The sequence below is a fragment of the Pantherophis guttatus genome, chromosome 1 (assembly GCF_059756535.1).
Source record: "Pantherophis guttatus breed Tessera chromosome 1, ASM5975653v1, whole genome shotgun sequence".
Taxonomy (NCBI): Eukaryota; Metazoa; Chordata; class Lepidosauria; order Squamata; family Colubridae; genus Pantherophis; species Pantherophis guttatus.
Genome location: NC_142063.1, coordinates 163,797,714 through 163,817,851, shown reverse-complemented (window position 1 = coordinate 163,817,851; position 20,138 = coordinate 163,797,714). Strand labels below are relative to the sequence as shown.

General features: G+C 40.8%; 1 protein-coding gene and 1 long non-coding RNA gene across 4 annotated transcripts in view; one reads left to right on the top strand and one right to left on the bottom strand.

The window, feature by feature from the left end:
• LOC117672754 (uncharacterized) overlaps positions 1–15,937 on the bottom strand; it is a 30,545-nt gene extending 14,608 nt beyond the window's left edge. For 2 of the 3 annotated variants that reach the window (XR_009621331.2, XR_004593346.3), the window contains exon 1: positions 12,046–12,384. This is a non-coding gene — a long non-coding RNA (uncharacterized LOC117672754). Of the gene's footprint in view, positions 1–12,045; positions 12,385–15,818 lie in introns of those variants that run through there. The other variant, XR_015731183.1, reaches the window with a different exon arrangement.
• Positions 12,557–14,020, top strand: LOC117672742 (testis-specific serine/threonine-protein kinase 6-like). Its single transcript, XM_034429679.3, has one exon. The coding sequence runs from the start codon at positions 12,702–12,704 to the stop codon at positions 13,557–13,559; it is 858 nt and encodes a 285-aa protein (XP_034285570.1). The 5' UTR covers positions 12,557–12,701; the 3' UTR covers positions 13,560–14,020.
• Positions 15,938–20,138: the final 4,201 nt, after the last annotated feature.

Genomic DNA, 20,138 nt, shown 5'->3' with positions numbered 1-20,138 from the left:
AATATTTTTTCCATTTTTTTCCCCTAAGCATTGAGGGAGAAACGGAATTGATCACGTTTGGAACATGGAATTGCATATTAGTGGTTAGAGTTGTCCCAATGGAAGCATCCAACAACAAACAACAATATCCAATTATACAGAACATTTATCTTCTGAATTATACTCAGGTCTATTATTCTATGTATTTCTGTATATAAAACCATGCAAAAAAAAAAAAACTATGCATTTTGCTGCAGATTTTTTAAAATAAAAATAGGAAACCAGTGCAGAAAAAAAAAATAATTGGAGGGGAAAGGACAAGCAGGAACTTTTCAAATTTGAGGAGGAAAAGCAAAACTTAACCTGGCATTTCTTCTCCTAAAAATGTTTTTGTTTCTCAGTAATAAAGTTGGGAAATTTGAAATATGTCAATATGAAATGTGACGTAGTAATAAGCAGAGGCTATTTTCTACCTCTAACTCTTCCATGTTTTGTCAGATATTGATAGAATTATTTTGCTTTAAAAATGGTACAGTAAGGAAATGGGGTCAATTATTTAAGGGCAGGAGAAAATATGAACCTCAGAAAGGTGCTGCTTTTGGTATTTCCAATGCAATTTTGCTAAGAAATCCACAATTCATCACCTCGTGTTCAAATTGCATTATTAGCAATTACTGTAGATTTCACTCCATACAAGGGTACACTGTACGAAATTCTTACATTTCAACACCAGATGGCAGCAAATGAATGGCTAAAAGATTCTTTTAATACAAATTTGATACATTCTAAAAACATTTCAGTATTCAGATCCTGTAAGTACTGCAGTATCCAAGTTTAAATACCAGCCTACCACAACAGGTTAATTAGATGTCCATAAACTTTAGACATAAGAATGACACATATGGCATGCCTAAGGTAAAGTAAAGGTAAAGGTTCCCCCTCACACATATGTGCTAGTTGTTCCTGACTCTAGGGGGCGGTGCTCATCTCCGTTTCAAAGCTGAAGAGCCAGCGCTGTCCGAAGATGTCTCTGTGGTCATGTGGCCGGCATGACTAAACACCAAGGGTGCACGGAATGCTGTTACCTTCCCACCAAAGGTGGTCACTATTTTTCTACTTGCATTTTTTACGTGCTTTCGAACTGCTAGGTTGGCAGAAGCTGAGACAGGTAATGGGAGCTCACCCCATTACGCAGCACTAGGGATTCGAACCACTGAACTGCCGACCTTTCGATCGACAAGCTCAGCATCTTAACCACTGAGCCACTGGATCCCTTTTATGGCATGCCTAAAAAACCCACCAAAATAGGCCATATCAGTTTCCAAAATTAGTAACATTGTCTTCACATCCCACTTAATGACAAGTTTTGAGGCTTTTGTCACAGTGGGTATCCTGTGGACTACAGTATCACATTTTGACTATGAACATTTGCTAGAGCTTCATTCTTAAAACTCAATATGATGTTAAATTACTTGACACCTACATTCCCATTTATAATATGTGGAAATGCATCTCTCTGGCTTCAGCTCATAACACTGAATCCTGCTGTAATATGTAGCTAACATATAACTTCAAAAAAGCCCCTCAGATGCTGCTTTTCGAATGACCTTGGATACTCCCAAGTGGGAGTACTACAGTATGTTGCTGCAGAGTTACAGCTTAACTTTTACCTCATTTAGCCAGAAATAATTCCATGTATTTTTAATGGAAGTTTCAGATGCTTGCAAGTAACAATAACATTATTAATTTCTCTTTAAGCCACTGAAGAACATCGTACAAAATTATTATTACTTATTTTCCATTTGTTCAGTAAAACTGACAATGATTTATAGAAGACAGAGTAAGGAAAAGGGGGATTAAGAAGAACTGAAAAGATTTTGCGTTTTATGTTTTTACCACATGACCCTACATTTTGTATATATACCAAAACCAGGTACATGTTCAATGTATTGCTGATTCAATGTGCTTAGTTTATGGTTTTTTTAAAAAAATATACTGATATTTGGGAAATTAGGAACAGTGATTTCTAGAGGGAATAGATTGACTGCCACGTAGATTGAGGATGATGGAAAATGAAGTCCAACCCAATCAGGGGCCATATTAGAGAAGACTTGTTAATCTATTTATGACTTATTTCAAGGATCTTACCCAATAACTCCAACACAAGATGCAGTGAATCAAATCTCTTTATTGATCAATGTTTCAATTACAGGTATGTGGCTGGAAGTGACCTCTGGATCTCTGGACCACGTCTTAAATACCTGGGAGGCGGAGCTGAGGTAAGGAGGGGTCAGGGGAGGATCTAGGTGGATGTGGTGTTAACCCTTATCAAGCCTGGGATGGACAACGGTGGGCATTTATACATAACACTATTATTACACTTGATTGTTTTTGAAATCCATTGGAGAAAGCTATACTAATAAAGATGTAGTTACTACATGTCTTCAACCTTGCATTTTTGTACAGAAAATGCCTTTTAAAAAGAGAGAAACTCGGAATTCTAATCAGCAAGCCTAAAAAATAAAATTCAAAGTTGCGGCTATTTATAAGATGCAAAAATCTTCTAGCACTCTCCTAGAAGGATGAAATATTTTGGGAAATGTTAAAAAAGACATATTATATTTCCCTAAAGGAGAAACATGCTCTTGGAAACCAGCCCCCACCTTTCTTAATAGCCCCAGCAGGACTGGGCAGCCTATCTACAAGACAATTAAATCTTCAGCTCCAGGGTGATGGGATTAAGACATGACCCTCCAGGACATAATAGGATTATCTATCAGCAGAGCTCACCACATGGCACAACCAAGCCCCTTCATTGCATCATCCAGCAAGGTTCAACCAAACTTATCTCAGACAATCTCAGCTATGACCCCTGCATAGCCCCCTGGGAGTCTGACAACCAATAGAATACATTTCTTGCCCAGGAACAGGAAGCTCAAGGGCAAGGCCCAAAAGATGGTATAAATACTTCTCTCTCTCTCCTCCATGTGGTCAGGTGCCCAGGACCTCAAACCCATGTGTTCCTGTTCATCAATAAACTCTCTCTCCAAACAGCCTCCAATGTTTCCAGTGTCTTTCTCCCCACCTGGAACTGAACCAGATGGATATTTCTTCCAACCATCTTTTTCAGTCCTAGTCATTGTGCTGAAAGGCACATCGAATGTCTTCTGAGAATCCTTACAAAATAACATTGCTCTGCCTGTCTAGAAGCTCAGTGAAACAGAAGCCAATGAAAGACAAATTCCTGGGAAACATTTGATTAATCGGAACAATGAATTGAAAGAATGGAATTCTCGCTGTTAGCTCCATCCAGTGGGACATTCTCATTATGGAGTGGAATTATACCAACTCTGCTCCAAAACCAAAATGCTTCCCAGCCTCCTCTCCTGAACATCTTCAATTTCAGCACCTTGTTCTGCCACCCGATGACCAATCAATTATATGCCCACTTTTCTTTCTTTCTTTTTTTTCAAATCTCTCTCATTTCCAGAGCCTATTTCTGAGTCACATGCAGTTAAAGGGTGATGAGCTTTGGAGACGTGATTACATTAGCCTTGCTGGAATTAAGGGCAATTTTCTTTCATCTATTACACTTAAGGGAATTTTCTTTACCTTCCAGTTTAAACCTGGTGATATAAATCAGCAAATCCCTGCTGCTATGCCAAAGGGCTTCTGCACACACTTTAAAAGCCTTTTGACCTCCCCTCCTTCTATAGTGCTGTAGGGGGAAAACAAGCAAATACTTCCTTGCTGATGAAGATCTACAATGAGATCATGGAGTGATCATGAGATGTATTACTTATGGCAAATATGAACTCCCCAAGGCAATCAGGTAGGAAAACTTTACTGAACTGGAAAATAATTCCCCTCATTCCATTCATTTTCTTCTTTGAAGACCTTTGGATCTCTCTGTTAGCCTGGGTAATCAAGACCTTAGAGCAGGGGTGTCAAACTCGCATCATCACAGCAGAATCATGTGATATATCGCAACTTTCCCCCCTAAACTGGGCATGGGTGTGGCCAGCATGTGACGCATCTAGCCCACGGGTCGTGAGTTTGACAGCCCTGCCTTAAAGATATAGTCTGCTCATTTACATATCAACCTAAGAACACAAGAGGAACACCTCTGAATCAGGTTAAGTGCCTAGTTAGTTCCTAATAGCAACCAGCCAGATGTGAATAGACAACCTATATGCAGGCTGATGCTTAATGTTATTTTTTTTAATGATACCACAGTCGTTTTCTGCAAGGATAGAATAACAAAGTTGCGTAGATGGTTGTATAAGAACTTGACATTTTGATCAATGTCAATTTTTCAGGTGTCAGCAGCTACTCTACCTTGGCAGGACTTTAAAAAGGAGAACACAGGGGACTCCAGAATTGTAGGCTAAACTGTAAAGTTAAAAAATATATGGGCACAAGAAAGGCAGAAAAGTGCATTGATGTATCCATGTAGTCCAGAGGGGTCAAATGCAACTCTTTATCTGTGTGGATTATATTGAGATTGAAAACTAATTAATTTTGTGTTATTTGCAACAATATCCATATGCATTTGCTATCTACTAGAAATGGAACAGTAGTTTGTTGGCAGGCCTGATCCTGATCCAGCTTGTCTAGAGCAACATGAGTGTTAGCATCAGGGAAATCAGGAGATCCAGGCATTTCAAATGAGCATAAAGATTTATTGTAAGCATCAGCAATTCTTTACAAGAATTTGAACTGCTAACAGTCAAGGGAAATTAGTGGGAGTTAAGAATATAAAGGAATTCAAGATGAGCTGGACTTAGATTTCTTGTGGATGCGAAGAGACTCATGACTGATGATGTGTTTGATGCCTCCCTCAGGCTTAGCCTGGTCATCTCCAGATTTGAGATTTTTTTCAAAATGACACAACGTGTGTTGTGACTTTGTGATACAAGCACCAACCTTACATACGTGGGTATGACATTTGGACACAATGTCCAAATAAAAGGGCTGCAAAACACTGCAATATACATTTCATAATTTGCCTTCTCATCTTCCTCCTAACCCACTATTGTTGCAAACATTTTTTTCTGCTGTGGAACACAGGAATAGCAGGCCATAAATTTACCTAAACAAGCTAAGAAGTTTTAAATGTACTGTATGACTCAGGCCCACAAAACCTCTTTAGGTTCCATGGATCTCAACTAAAATGACTGTTTAACTTGGTTATGGCTATAATCCCAAATCGGTGAGATTTATTTTTTAAAAAAATGCTATTGAGATCATAATCCTTGGGGATAAATGTCACCTGGTTTCAGAGAACTAAAAGTAAACAGATAACATTCTTTGACAAATAACTAAGTTATTCACTGCTTAATGCCTTTGCTTGATCAGCAGCAAATCTTTCACAATTGTTAAAATGTGGCAAGATATTTATTCTGACTCCGTACAAAAAATGGAAGCAGGGCAGAAGTCAAATCTCCTTTGGTTGAGCTTGACTCTTGGTGATTCCATGGATATGTAGATTTTTGATACAAATATGGAAGCAGGTTGCCAACAACTTCCACTTTCCTACCTAGCTAATTACCCCAGGTTTCCCAGATACCCTCCCATCCAAATATTCCCCGTGTCCAGTTCTGCTTAGCTTCTGAGCCCAAACAAGGTTTAGCCAATTCCTGCTCCCCTCTAAGACTCCCAAACAGATGCATTGGTTCATTTTTATGCTAACAGAATTAAGAACACTTGATAAGAAAGCAAAGCAAAGACTTCCTAATTTTGAACTGCCAAGACACAGCAAAACAAAAGACACACACCAAAAAAGCCAAGTCCACACTATTTTCTTCATACTCCTCTTGGTATTCCTCTTGGTCCTCTTACTTTGAAAAGAAGTAATCTATAATTAAGAAAATATCTTTTCACCCCTATCTCCTGGCCCCCTGTCCATCATACAACCCACATATTTAAAAAGTGACAAAGAACGGAGCCGCTGAACAACATTTAAGAATACAGGCAAGTACTAAGAGTTTGGTTTTACAAGGCATGAGGCTTTTCACAAATTAATTTGTCAGAATGATTTATGATTTTTTACACACTCACTTTACGGTCTGTTTCTGTTGTTCCCCTCTGGGAGGAGGTTTCAAAGTATTTCTAGGAGGACTACCAGATTCTGTAACAGCTTTATTTCATATGCCATCCATCTGATAAACTTGCAAGATTTGTTTTTCTCATGGTGTGCATGTATTGTGTACATCCGAATTAGGCTGTGTTGTTTCTCTGTGTCATATAATATGTGTGAGTATATCCATAATTTTGTATGTATGTATGTATGTATTTGTTTGTTTATTTATTTATTCTGTCATGTTTATGTAGTGAATATCGGAGGTGGTGACCTTTGAGAGCTGTATGAATGAAATTTCATTTTAATGTATGCCGATTAGTGTACATTCAAAGTGACAATAAAGTTATTCTATTCTATTCTATTCTACGCTATGCTACGCTACAGTACTCCACTATCAAAATGCAATGGTAAATATGGCAGCTGTTGAAGCTTAACCCTTTCATACTTTCTCATATTCCCTTATTTTCCCTCTAGTTGCTTTCACCTCAGGAAGGATTTCGTACCATTTCAAAGTCTTGGAAGAACATGGTATTTCTCCCCTACCTTCAACTCAATATAGGGGATGTTTTCTCATATTTGCCTTATAGGGGAAATCACACAGGATTAGGGTTTTTGAAAATCCCAAAGCAGTAGCAGAAATGTGTGTCAGCATATAATCATGGCCCTAAAGACTCTTTCCCAGCACAATTTGGATGAGACGGTTCTCATTCAGTGATTCATTGGTGGTATTAGCACCGCTGTGGTGAAAACAGGAAAGCAGCTTAGTCAGTAGAACTCCACGTTCAAAGGCTAAGTAAGGTCAATACGGGGTCGCTCCAACCCAATCTTTTCTAACATGGAGCCTGTCAAATTGCAGGATTTCCACCAAAATGCATAAGGTAGGTGAAATGAGGACCCAGATTGTGGGGGAAATAAGCTGACTTTGTATAAATAAACAAAAGTATGAAGGCTGTTGCTTAACGCATTGTAAACCACCCTGAGTCTCCGGAGAAGGGCGGCATATAAATTAAAAAGCAAAAAAAAAAAAAAAGCATAAGGAAGGGATGGCATCGGTTATATTAAATCTGCACTGCATCAACCCCAGATGATGACTGTTTCAGGTTGAGATGAGATATAGAGGGTTAAGACTTTGGTTAAATAACAGCCTCGGGATAAATTGGAGTCATTTTAGCGTAAGCTTTTAAATATTTACACACACACACACACACACACACACACACACAGATTTTACATGGCTAAAGAGAGAAAAGAATCAAGATGGTTTAAAACTGTCATTGGTGAAATTAATCCATGCTTATTGCAAACTGAAAGGTAAAAATGATGTGATGAACAATTATTTAATAAGTCTTTGACTAAAGAGACAGCTGCAAAGCGGTGGTAAGATTAGGACTGAGTCAGTCAATATTTTATTATTTTCTGCTGAAGCTGCAAATTTGTATCATTTTTTTCCCCTAATAAAATCCATAGACTTTAATTGCTATCTTTGTATATCACAATATTTTATTACTCAACTATTCTGTTCGTTTTATACTCTATGTCTCAGGACCAGGGGTGGGTTCTACTTACCTTTACTACCGGTTCGCATCGTGCCCGCGCGCAATGCTTCTGCGCAGATCAACTTTGATCTGGGTCAGTGGGCGGAGCCTCCCACCAGTTTTACTACCAGTTCTTGTGAACCAGTCCGAACCGGGGGCAACCCACCTCTGTTCAGGACATACAGACTATATACTTCTTGATCTATACTCCATATACATATGCCTTCCTGATGTGGAAGAAAAGCATTTTCTACATTTCTTAAATGGAAAAAAAAATAAAGACTAAGGAACAGGAATTCTGACATTCATGAAAACAAGGGGAAGTCCCTCAAATGGGCAAATTCTGCCTCCTCAGTAGTGTGATCAAACTGAAACATGCACATTCAAGCTCCTCTGAAGTTTCAATTGGCAACTATGATTCATGATAAGAAACTCAAATTATTAATTTGCCTACAGATGTAAATGGCTTTCAATAACTGTCTCATTGCTAAATTTTCAGTGGTGCTTAAATAATAGATTTCCTCCTCTGCAGTTTTTAGCTCAAGTCTTCTACCTTGGCATCTGAATTCTTCTCTTTTTCCCTCTACTTTTGGTTTTAATTATCAGCTTTAGTGAATTTAGCCTACTGTTCCTTCCACGTTTCAGCCTTCCCTACCAAACCATCCCCCTCATATCCCATCATTCACTGAAGCCAGGAAACTGGATGACTGCCCCTGCAGAAAGCATTTATGACTAAACCACTTCCACAGAAACTCTAGGAGTCTGCTGAGTGGAAAGACTCTGTGGGTCTGGCCTGCAAGAAGGCTGGAGGTTAGGCAGGACATTTAGCATCAGAAATAAGGGAAAATTTTCTGACAGTGAGAACAATTAACCAATGGAACAGCTTGCCTTTAGGAGTCGTGGGAGCTTCAACATTGGAAGCTTTCAAGAAGAGACTGGACTGCCAACTGTCAAAAATGGTGTAGGGTCTGCTTGGGCCGGGGGGGGGTTGGACTAGATGACCTACAAGATCCCTTCCAATTGTTCATCTGTTAATCTTCTCCATTTTCTTCCTTCACAGTTAGGAAGAAAGTTCTAATCAACTCTTCTGGTTCAGCAGCAATCACTATGCTATATCACAGGGGTCTCCAAACTTGGCAACTTTAAGACTTGTGGACTTCAACTCCCAGAATTCCTCAGCCAGCTTTGCTTTGCTGGCTGAGGAGTTCTGGGAGTTGAAGTCCACAAGTCTTAAAGTTGCCAAGTTTGGAGACCCCTGCTGCATCAGAAATGTATCAATTTGAGAGATCAGGGAAGGTCAGTCTGACAGGAATAGTTCTGTCCAATCCTGGCTAGATAGGTTAGAGCCCTATTAGACCAAGAAAATCCTTGTTAGCCATATGGGCAGATTGAATGTTGGAAGGATGATTGCCTTCAAGCCTTTTTAAATAATAACAATCCTAATATTCTTGAGAAGAATCCACATACTAGTTGTGGTTTACTGCATTTTCTAAGATGTAGTCATACCAAGTACCTGAAAAAGCATGAATGCTACTGCTAAAGCAAAGACCTAACTCACTAGAAAGCTTTGTTATAGTATTTCCTATTTATCCACTCAGCCTTGGTGGTCAGGGTGGGTTATTCCCAAGCCAATGATTATTTCACTGTTCTGGAAGATATTTTGAATGTCAGTTCTAGTGACTCACTGCTGATAGAGCTGATAATAACTTTGTTATACTCCAAGGGGAAGAGCCACTCTAGCAACACTTCTAACCAAATATTTTTTTCTTAACAGGGGCACGCAACACCATTCGTGATAAGCAAAACATCACTTCCCCTTAGCAGCAGCATTTAACTTTTCTGGACAGAACTTGTTGTCAACTTTCATGCAAACCGTTACTGAATTCCAGCATCAAATGTTCACCTGATTTTGATGTGTGAGGAACTAGATTTTGCAACAAAACCATTTAATAAAAATGAAAATAATCTTTCCAAGGCTTCAGCACACGGCCTAACTCTGGAAATATAAGAATCCATCACAACTCTATCCATCACAATGTATAACATATCAGAATGCAGAATAATTTTATAGGGCATCTCCAATAGCAGAAATCTCATCCTGCTTCTGCACTAATGCAGTACAACAGTATTACTGTGCTGTTATTGAAAACTTCCGCTCATGCTGCAGTGTCCAAAACCTTTATCTAATCTACTATAGAAAACGAACAATTATACAAAGTTCTTCAGGCCACCAGCCCATCTATTTCTCTAGTCCATGAGTGTCAAACTCAATTGCGTCACAGGCCAGATCGTGATGTATCGCGACGATTTTTGCCTTTGTGGAATGGGTGGGCATGGCCTGTGCGTGAAGTATCCAGCCCACAGGACGCCAGTTTGATAGGCCTGCAAACTAATCCTTACTACATACCAGATGTAGGTTTCAGCAGGTTCTGAACAGTTCTGGAGAACCGGTAGTGAAAAGTTTGAGTAGTTCGGAGAACGGGTAGTAAAAATTCTGACTGGCTCCGCCCACATCTATTCTCTGCCTCCCAAGTCCCAGCTGATTGGGAGGAAATGGGGATTTTGCAGTAACCTTCACCTGCCATGCCCACCAAGCCATGCCCACCAAGCCACACCACGCCCACCAAGCCACGGCCACAGAACCAGTAGTAAAAAAATTTGAAACCACTGCTACATACATGTAAATAAGATCAAAATATTTTTAGATTCCCCCCCAAAAAAAACTATTCTAATATTCATAGTATTACAACCATAGACATGTCTATACTGCATTGCTATAAACTAGACCTTCAAGATGATCAATCACTGTTGTCCTCACGGTGTTAAATTTTGAAGCTAGATAAAGGAGTTTGGAAGCAGGATCAGCTGTGGAAACTCCCTATGGGAAACAGGTCATTTCAATAGACCACAGAAGTGCTGCTGATATTTCATAGAAAGTATGGAGAGGGAGAGCTAAAGAGAGGCCTAAGCATTAGAGTAGAATTAGGACATTGTTAACATAATCAAATCTGCCAGTAAATGGGACATTTTTCTGGCAGACACTTAAAAATGATAGCTGGAGGGGGTCCGATTCAGTCATTCACACACTCATTATCCAGCAGAGATAGGGAATAAAAAGTAAGGATAATCCAGAGGAATGAAGAATAGGAATATAAAGGCTTCTTTCTTCCTCTAGATGCTTCATAAGAGGAAGTGGGAAAAGATTCTAAGGAATTACAGACGGCTGGTTTAGCAAAAGGGGAGAAGTCGTGATACGTCACATGACGACAGCGTGATGACACAAGTTTGATACCCCTGATCTACAGCAGTGGATTTAGGGAAATTCTGAGGACTTAACAAGGAACCCAGAGAGAAAGCAGTCATCTGGCTGCAGCAAAATCATTTGACGGTTAGCTCACAATTTCCAGACGTTTAGTAGGATCTAGTAAAAAAACAACCCCTAATTCTTTAAATTATTTCCATGGAAGAAGTTAGCAGTTCTATCAAATGATACGATTCAAATGAATCATGTGGAATATTTATCAAGGTAAAGGTTATTATGATGTGTTCCTTAACATCTAGGGTGATCTTGCATAACCTGTCATATCCTTGCTACAACTTGTCATATCCTCACTACATGTTTCACACTTCCTTGAGCTGTTGCAATTAAGGACCTGTTAAGTGGTTTTCCTAAGTTTGTTTCCAAGAAGGAAATCCTGGAAAAAAAAACCACTAAGAGCATAAAGGATTAGCAAATTCTGCAGGCAGAAGAGCTGATACACAAAAGATTGGCTTCCCTCTCTTTTCTCCCCACTTCTGCTGCCACACACTGAATGGCAAGAGAAGGAGAGGAAAGGGTCTTGGGCAGAGGTGGGCTGCACTTACTTTAACAAAGGGTTCGCTCGCTGGTTATTCTCTCCTCTTTGGGAGAGAAATGGAGCTTCAAACATGCTCCTAATCAACTCTGCAGCTCTGGTGAGCTGGGGTCACCCAGGGGTGACGTGGATCATAGCTGGGCCAGCCAACGAGCCAGAAAGTTAGTTATAAATGGAAAGCATAACACAAGGGTGGGTGGGCAGGTGGGCCCAGCCAGTGATCAGAGCTAAGGGTTCGCCCGAACCCTTGTGACCATGTAGCAGCCCATCACTGGTCTTGGGCTTAGGGAGAGAGCTTTGACTCTCCTGCTACCAAAAGACAAATGACTCTGAGCAGGGGTGAAATCTACTTACCTTCCTTACCAGTTCGGAAGTGCATGTTAAAACCAGGAAGTAATGACACAGAGGCGGGTGGGCGGAGCCTTGCATCGCCATTGCTACTGGTTCTCCAACCACCTGCACAATCGCTACCAGATCGTCTGATCTGGTCCAAACCGGGAGCATTTCACCCCTGGCCCTGAGAATCAATGACCAAGGGTTGTGCCTGCAGTAGTCTCAAGAGACCAATAGCACTGGGCCAGCCGCCCTAACTTACCTTGGAATGATTCAGTACAGTCTGATGGCTCAACACATTTTAAGTTGGCAGATGCTGAAAAACACCACTTTGAAGCAGAACATGAAAAGAGGAGAAGAGTCCACCTTTACAGTGGGCCATGGTTGGATGTGGTGATGCACTCCTGGCTTCAACCAATAGCTAGAGGGGTATCTTTATGCTAGGCTAGGCAGGACCTGCTCATTCCGTTAGCAGCTCTTTCGGGGCAGAGATTTCTCCACTAATCTGTTTTTGTGAAAAATAAATATCCATACATTCATCCATGCCTTGCTATTCTCTGCGCGCACTCTAGCCCAGGTTCTATTTTGTGTGGATGTGTTGTGTTTTTTTAAAAAAAAGAAAATCTATTCTAATTGTAATAACCCCTTACTTTCGTGGGTGTTCCTATGGGGGAAATGAAATGAAGAAACAGATATACCAGCCTTGGCAACCTAAATAAGGAATGAGGCCATGACACCTGCAGCACATCACAATACATGGGCAAGCTGTATAACACTCCTGCCTTAAGCCCTCAGAGGGAACATGGGAGGGGGTGAAGAGCAACATCAAGCACACACAATGGGTTAAAGCCTTCAATCCTTGCTTTAATATCTAAGTCCCGGGCACACCCAGCAGAGCTCTCCAAGGCATCCTGCACCATGTCGAAGAGTTCTGGAGGGGACAGATGGCTAAATGAGCTTGGTTACAAGCTGGGCCAAACGCTGGGGGAGGGCAGCTATTCAAAAGTCAGGGTAGCCACCTCAGCCAAATACAAAGGCCCTCTAGCCATCAAAGTAGTAGATCGACGCCGGGCACCCCCTGACTTTGTACACAAGTTTCTCCCACGAGAGCTGTCCATCTTACGGGCAATTCGTCATCCCAACATTGTACGTGTTTTTGAATTCATTGAAGTTTGCAATGGGAAACTTTATATTGTGATGGAAGCCGCTTCCACTGACTTACTACAACTGGTGCAACAACTGGGGAAGCTGCCCTGCATCCCAGAAGCTCGAGACATCTTCCTCCAAGTCGTGAGCGCGGTACGTTACTTGCATGACCGAAATTTGGTTCATCGGGACCTTAAATGTGAAAATGTACTCCTCACTGCAGATGGACGTCGAGCAAAGCTGACTGATTTTGGCTTTGGCAGGGAGTCACGTGGGTATCCTGACCTGAGCACCACATACTGCGGCTCTGCTGCCTATGCCTCCCCAGAAGTGCTGCTGGGCATTCCCTATGATCCCAAGAAGTATGATGTGTGGAGTCTGGGAGTAGTACTATATGTGATGGTTACTGGATGCATGCCCTTTGATGACAGTCACATCCACAGTATGCCCCGACGCCAAAAGAAGGGGGTGTTCTATCCCGAAGGTCTCCCTCCCTTACCTGAACCCTGCAAATCCCTCATTGCCCAATTGCTTCAATTTAGTCCAGCTTCCCGACCTGGAGTAGGGCAAGTGGCCAAAAACAGCTGGCTGAAAGGAGGAACCTTAAACAAAGAACCCTCTTCTAAATAACTCTGACCTAGGACCACTGAACGCTGCTGGAGCTTTGATCTCCTTCAGCTGTTGCAAGGGGGGAAAAAACGAAGCAATGCTAAAACACTATTGACAAGGGTGGAGCTCCAGAGCCAAGCTGGGGTTACAAAAAGAGGAAAGAACCCTCCTCCAACATTCAGATAACCATTCGGGATTACAGGAGAAAGGCTTTGACACAACAATATGAAGTTGAAGGAGACTGAATTCAAGGACTTCCATGATAGTAGAAGGGGCAGTGAAATAGGGATTGAAACATCCCAAACCTTGCAAAAATAGGCATCAGTGCAACCTGTGGCAGATGAAAAAAACTATGATCCTTGCCAAAAGACTTGGACATCATCACAGAATCTACACTTGCCAATGTGTAGGTGAGGCAATGAGACTTACCACAACATGATGTTGTCTGAAGTCTAATTCACAAATAAACCCTGAAGCTTCCATCTGTTGACTTCTATGTGCTTTTAGTCCTTTGCCCCTGGGTTCCTTCCCAGTGGTGAAATCTGAACTGGTTTGCTACCGGTTTGCTGGCCGTGCATGCGCGCTGCATGCATGCATGCACAATGCACACCATACGTATGCTGAGTGCATGAACATGCACAATACACGCCAAAAGGAAGCTTGGAAAGGTAAGTAGAACAGTGAGGGGGAGGGATCATCTCAGAGGTGGGTTTCAGCATGTTCTGACCAGTTCCGGAGAATCGGTAGTGGACATTTTGAGTAGTTCGGAGAATCAGTAAATATCACGTCTGACTGACCCTGCCCCCATCTATTCTCTGCCTCCTGAGTCCCAGCTGATCGGGAAGAAATGGGGATTTTGCAGTAACCTTCCCCTGGAGTGGTGTGAGAATGGAGATTTTACAGTATCTTTCCCTGCCATGCCCACCAAGCCACACCCACAGAACCGGTAGTAAAAATTTTTGAAACCCACCACTGGATCATCTGTGCCGCACAATTTAGCTTTGCTAGAAAGCAGGGTTTCCTGCTTTCTAGCAAAGCTAAACCGCACAGCACAGCTGATCGTCGGAAATACTGGTTCAGAGGAACCAGTAGCTTTTTTTAACTATCGGTTCACCCAAACCAGAGCGAACGGTAGCATTTCACCCCTGTTTCTTCCCTTTAATTAGACATAAATGAGAATGTTGGCTTGTTGAGGATGCACATCCTTAAGTTCTCTTATTTTTAGGGAGACCTCCTTCTAGGAGATCTACAAGATGCTGAGATGAGAGAAGTGGACTCTTCTCGGCTCTCTTATTCGGAACTCAGTTTAGTTTCAAAGCTTGTTCGCTGCCCGTTAAAGCCCCTCAGAAGTCAAATAAATGAACCCTCCCATATTGTAATCAGATTCTTAAAAGGGATCATTTTAAGCACCTACTGTAACATGTATGAGTGTTTGGGAGGAGGGAAGAACTCCATGGGGTGTCACCTGGCTAAAATAGGATATTCCTATCAAGTAGAGGCTTGCAGGTTTCAATAACTTTGGTACTGTTAAAACTCTCTTAAGATCAACTAACTTAAAGTAATTATTGTGAGATTAAGATTGCACTGGTATCTTTGAAGAAAATGAGCCAAACTGGCAAGTCTATGCTCATATCTATATATCTCTATCTCTATCATTATTTCTGGTAAATTTTATGGGACTTAAAGAATATATAAATGTAGCTTATAAACCTAAGCTTTATATAAAAAAAATAACCTAAAAATAAATTAGAACAAGACATCCAAGACTTAGCCAAGAAGTCTATATCTGCACTTCTATATTAAAGCAAGTGAGTGCAGGATGTTTCACTTTATTAGACCATGGCCCCATTCACCTTAGTATGGGAAATTGCCCCCAAATTTTTCCCATGTTATTGCCTTCATCTTGCCCCTGGTCCATGAGAAAATACAGTGGTACCTTAGTACTCAATTGCTTTGAAACTCATCTAGTTTGGTACTCAATGCATTTTGATGCAAACATTTTATCCTGATACTCATTGTTTGTTTGGTATTCAATACACAAGCTAGAACTTGTCGGTGTCAGCTGCCTTGTGACTCATTACATTATTCCTTGTAGAAAAAATTGTTTGATATTCATCATTTTTGGTACTCATCACACATCCTGGAACCAATTAACAATGAGTACCGAGGTACTACTATAAATCTAAATTTGCCATAAACTATATTGGTAACAATGCAGAATTTCTCCCATAAGCTGTCACCAATGCTTCAAGGTAAATAAAACCAGTAAAACTTACTCACCTCCTATGTTGGAGATGAGGTCAAGTAAACAGCTGAGGTACAACCAGAGGTATATTTAGCAAGGTTGAAATACACATGTGTGTGCCTCCTCCTCTCCTTTGGTGACTAACCAGCCTCTACTGAAGCAATCACAGAATAGTTTAAACATGATACAGCATGTATTAATTTTAAATAATCGTATTTTTTAATTTGCAAAGGTTATCTATCTATCTATCTATCTATCTATCTATCTGTCTGTCTGTCTGTCTGTCTGTCTGTCTATCTATCTATCATCTCTATCATCTATCTATCTACCGCTATCTATCTATCTATCTATCTATCTATCTATCTATCTATCTATCTATCTATCTATCAAACTTTTTAATAGCCTATCTCCCTCATAGAGAGGCAGCTACAACTATTTAGGCTCAATTGATCATCCAAAGGAATACAGTTTGGTTTTATTTTTTTCTGACAATATCTTTTATGAGAAACATAATTTTGATATTCTATTATCTATCTTATTCTCTTTATTTGAGAAAATTTATATGGCTGCCTATACTCATCCTCAGAGATTCCAGGCACCTTAAAAGAATTTCATCTTTGAAACTTTGTCATTTACATCCAGCCTTTATTCCCCTTCCTCACACTCACTCACCCCTTTATGTTTTCCGGTAGGGGTTCCAATTTCCCCCAATAATTTTATTTAATTGCGTGCCTTCAAATCGCTGTTGACTACTAGAAACTTCCTGGACTAGTCCTTACAGTTTTCTTGACAAGGTTTTTCAGAAGTGGTTTCCCTTTCCTCCTTCATAGTGGTTGGCAAATAAGCCCGAAGTTACCCATCTGGGTAATCCAAGGCAGGATCAGAACTCATGTCTCCTGTTTTCTAGCCTGCTGTTTAACCACTATACTAAACTGACTCTCTTCTCCGTTTACGGAGCCTTATTTATAGAGTTATCTCCTTCCTGCAATATATTAGACTTCAAAACTGATGGTTATTTTAGACCAGGGGTCTCATTGAGGGCCACATCAGGGTTCGGTTTGACCTCAGGGGTGGGCATAGTCAGCGCAACATCACGTGTGTCGGGGGCACTGTTTTTGCTGGCAGAGGGTTGCAGGAGGCCATCCAGGCCAAAAACGGGGCCTGAGAAGGCCATGCGTGGGGCCCCCAGGCTCTGTTTTTGCTGGTAGAATGTGTGGGCCAGTTCTTCGGTGTTTCCAGGGCAGCTCTGTGGGCCAGATCTAAGCACCCCGCAGACCGGATCCAGCCTGTGGGCCTTGAGTTTGAACCCCATGTTTTAGACCATTTTGAAAACTTGTTTTAATATATGTTGGCATGATCCTAGAATTAATGCAGTGAAGAGGTTTTCAAATAAGACACTCAACAATCTGTTTCAAAGAACTGAAAAAAATATTGGTCAGAACTGGTTGCAGTTAACAAGAGATTTTTGTTTGATATAACACTTGCCTCTAGGCAGAGGGAAAATGCCTCACGTTGGCAGCCCCTGTTAAAATGAATTATGGGAGAAAGGGATCCACAGACCACCCACAAACTAGGTCTCCACCTCTGCAATTCCTTTTTCTTGTAACTATTGCTTGATACCTATTTTCTTCCAGTACCTAAGGGAAAAATCCCTCTACTTATCCTGCCAAGGTTCTGGAATCTCTTCACCAACACTCATCCCCTTTGGCTGCTTGCAGTGGGGAGAGTAAAACCACCTCAGGATTATATAAATGAGTAAACAATCATAATTATATGAGCATTTCCCAGCCGGGTGAGCAAAATGTTCCACTGATCACTGTAGCAATGAAGCATCGGCTTAATGATTACAGGTCCGTTTTGCGAGTTTTGATACATTTGTAAGGCATTTTAAGTCTACAGCTCAAAACATACAGTGCATTTTGACTACATCAAATCTGTGTTTCCAAGCAAGCAAATCAGGGGTGAAATGTTCGGACCGGATCGCCCAATCCGGTAGCAATGGAGGCGGGTGGTTTGGGGAACTGGTAGCAAAAATCCCTGCCCTGCCCCCAAACCCAGCTAAGCCCCACAATCATCAGAGGCTTTTTTTTTTTACTTTTAAAAGCATTTTTTCTACAACCTCTTTGGCCGAAAAAATGCTTTTAAAAGTAAAAAAAAAAAGCGTCTGATGATTGAGCAGCTCAGCTGGGATCCTCAAAGGCTTTTAAAAGCCTCTGATGATCCAAGCTGAGTTGCTTGATCGTCAGAGGCATTTAAAAGAAAAAAAGCCTCTGCCGATCAGGCAACTCAGCTGGGATCGTCAGAGCCTTTTGAAAGCATTTTTTACAACCTCTTCGCTGAAGAGGTTGTAGAAAAAATGGTTTTAAAAGTTAAAAAAAATTGGCCCCACCCACCCAGTCACATTAGACCCACACACACACCAAGCCACACCCAAAGAACCGGTAGTAACAAATTTTAGATTTCACCACTGAAGCAAATCATAAAGTATGCTACTCCTAAAATTAGGAGGAGTTCTCATTTTTGCTGTGGACATGCTTCATGTCGAAACTTAGATGTGGTATTTTATAAGGTATGGAAAAGTATTTAAGAGCAAAAGAAATAAGGGAGAGGAACAAGAGTTTCAAGATGGCTGGGCCTGACCACTGGATGTCAATCTTCCAAACCACGTATCTCCACTTGTCCAAAAAGCCAGATTCTTTTGGGAGACTACTGTAGGGAGCTTTAAGCTTTTTCTTCTATGGCCTACCCAATCTAGATCTTTAGACTGAAATGTTGATCACAAACTCAGAGGGTCACACCATCCAAGGATGTTTGCTGCATGGGGCACTGCTGAAGTTTCATCTTGCTATTTGTGCCAATGTGGATCTTCTTCTGTGCTGGCAACTTTGCGCTGGAGTTTTCTCCTTTTGTTATCTATTAAGCCCTTCCTATTGTCTTTTATGCTCCTATTGTAAAGCAAGTTTTCACCCATAACTTAATTATGGCTCTGCTTCCACAACATGGTTAACAAACACTTACAATCCTAATTAAATCTCCCTACTAAAGGTTTTGCCAAAAGGCAATCCCACTAACTGATCAAAAATCAAAATTTAGGGAACATAATGGTCTTGTGTACTTTTCCCAGGAAGCATCCCACAAGCACCTATGCCAGATGATTAACAAAGCTTAGTTTTATAACCAAACTTTCTCCATTGCCTAGGGAGGAGCTCTGAGCAGGGTTTCATCGCTGCAGCAAATCATTTTTGAAGAGAAAAGTTACGTTTTATGCTGCCTGCTCATAACAATACCTTTTAACTGACTATTGCAGTTTCTCCATATGAATTGAATCTTTAGAAAATTGATTATAGAGAGTCAAATATTCATTCAGGCCTTGTAAAGGAAAAATCATTCTAATCGTTTTGCAATGTTTATGTAGAAATAAAGAATATGGATATTTAGCAGGACTTGTCTATGGCTTAAAACTTGGTGTAATTCCACAGCCTCAGGAACACTGCCTGTGAGTCAGATAAATACTAGAATTTTCTAGGTGGGGAAACCCTCCAAAGGAGTCTCTCTGTTTTCTAAAGTCCTTAATGATTCTTTTCTCGTGTTTATAATGAACTATGGTTCAAGACTCTAAAAATTGGCTTACCAAAATTGTAGTCCCAAGCTTACAAGTAGCTATAGAACTCACTCTGTTCATTGGTGATAGAGAAACTGCTGGATGGTATTGGCAGAAAAGCAAAAAATAACACGTGGTGCTGTTTCAAACCAACTTTTGTGAATTCTCAAAATTCCACTTCTTTCTCCTAGATCATTGATGTCAAACTCGTGACGTTATGTTGTCGTCACATGACGTATCATGATGTTTTTATCCTTTGCGGAGCTGGGGTGGGCGTGACCTGTGCGGGAAGCATCCGGCTTACAGGCCACCAGTTTGACACCCCCATCCTAGATGTATCCTTAAAAGATCCCTCCTTAGTTTTAGTGTTTTTCAAACCTGCATTTCCAGTCCATATCAAAGCTCCAGAGTCCAAAGGGATTGTGCAATTGGCATTCCACAAGAGAACATATTGCAGAGAGCTTCCATATTGAGTAACATCCCCCCTCTGCTTCCTATCACAAGCTTGGCATTGCAGAGATGCCTTTATTTTCCTTTATTTATAAATTGACTGGCATATTCGTTTCTGGTAGACAAGAAAATGGTTTCACTCTGTATTTCAGAGAGTTAGTGAGCATGGCAAAGTTAATAATGGGACCACTTGACATCTGAATACATCCAAATTGTCTTAGAGTAAGGCTACTTCTTCTGGACTGATCTTCTTCAGCTATACATTCTCCAAAGAAAGGTGTAAATAAAGCAGGGGGATCAACAT

What these genes read in the sequence shown, in the direction of transcription:
- LOC117672742 (XM_034429679.3), top strand. Translation starts at nt 12,702, where the DNA reads ATGTCGAAGAGTTCTGGAGGGGACAGATGGCTAAATGAGCTTGGTTAC.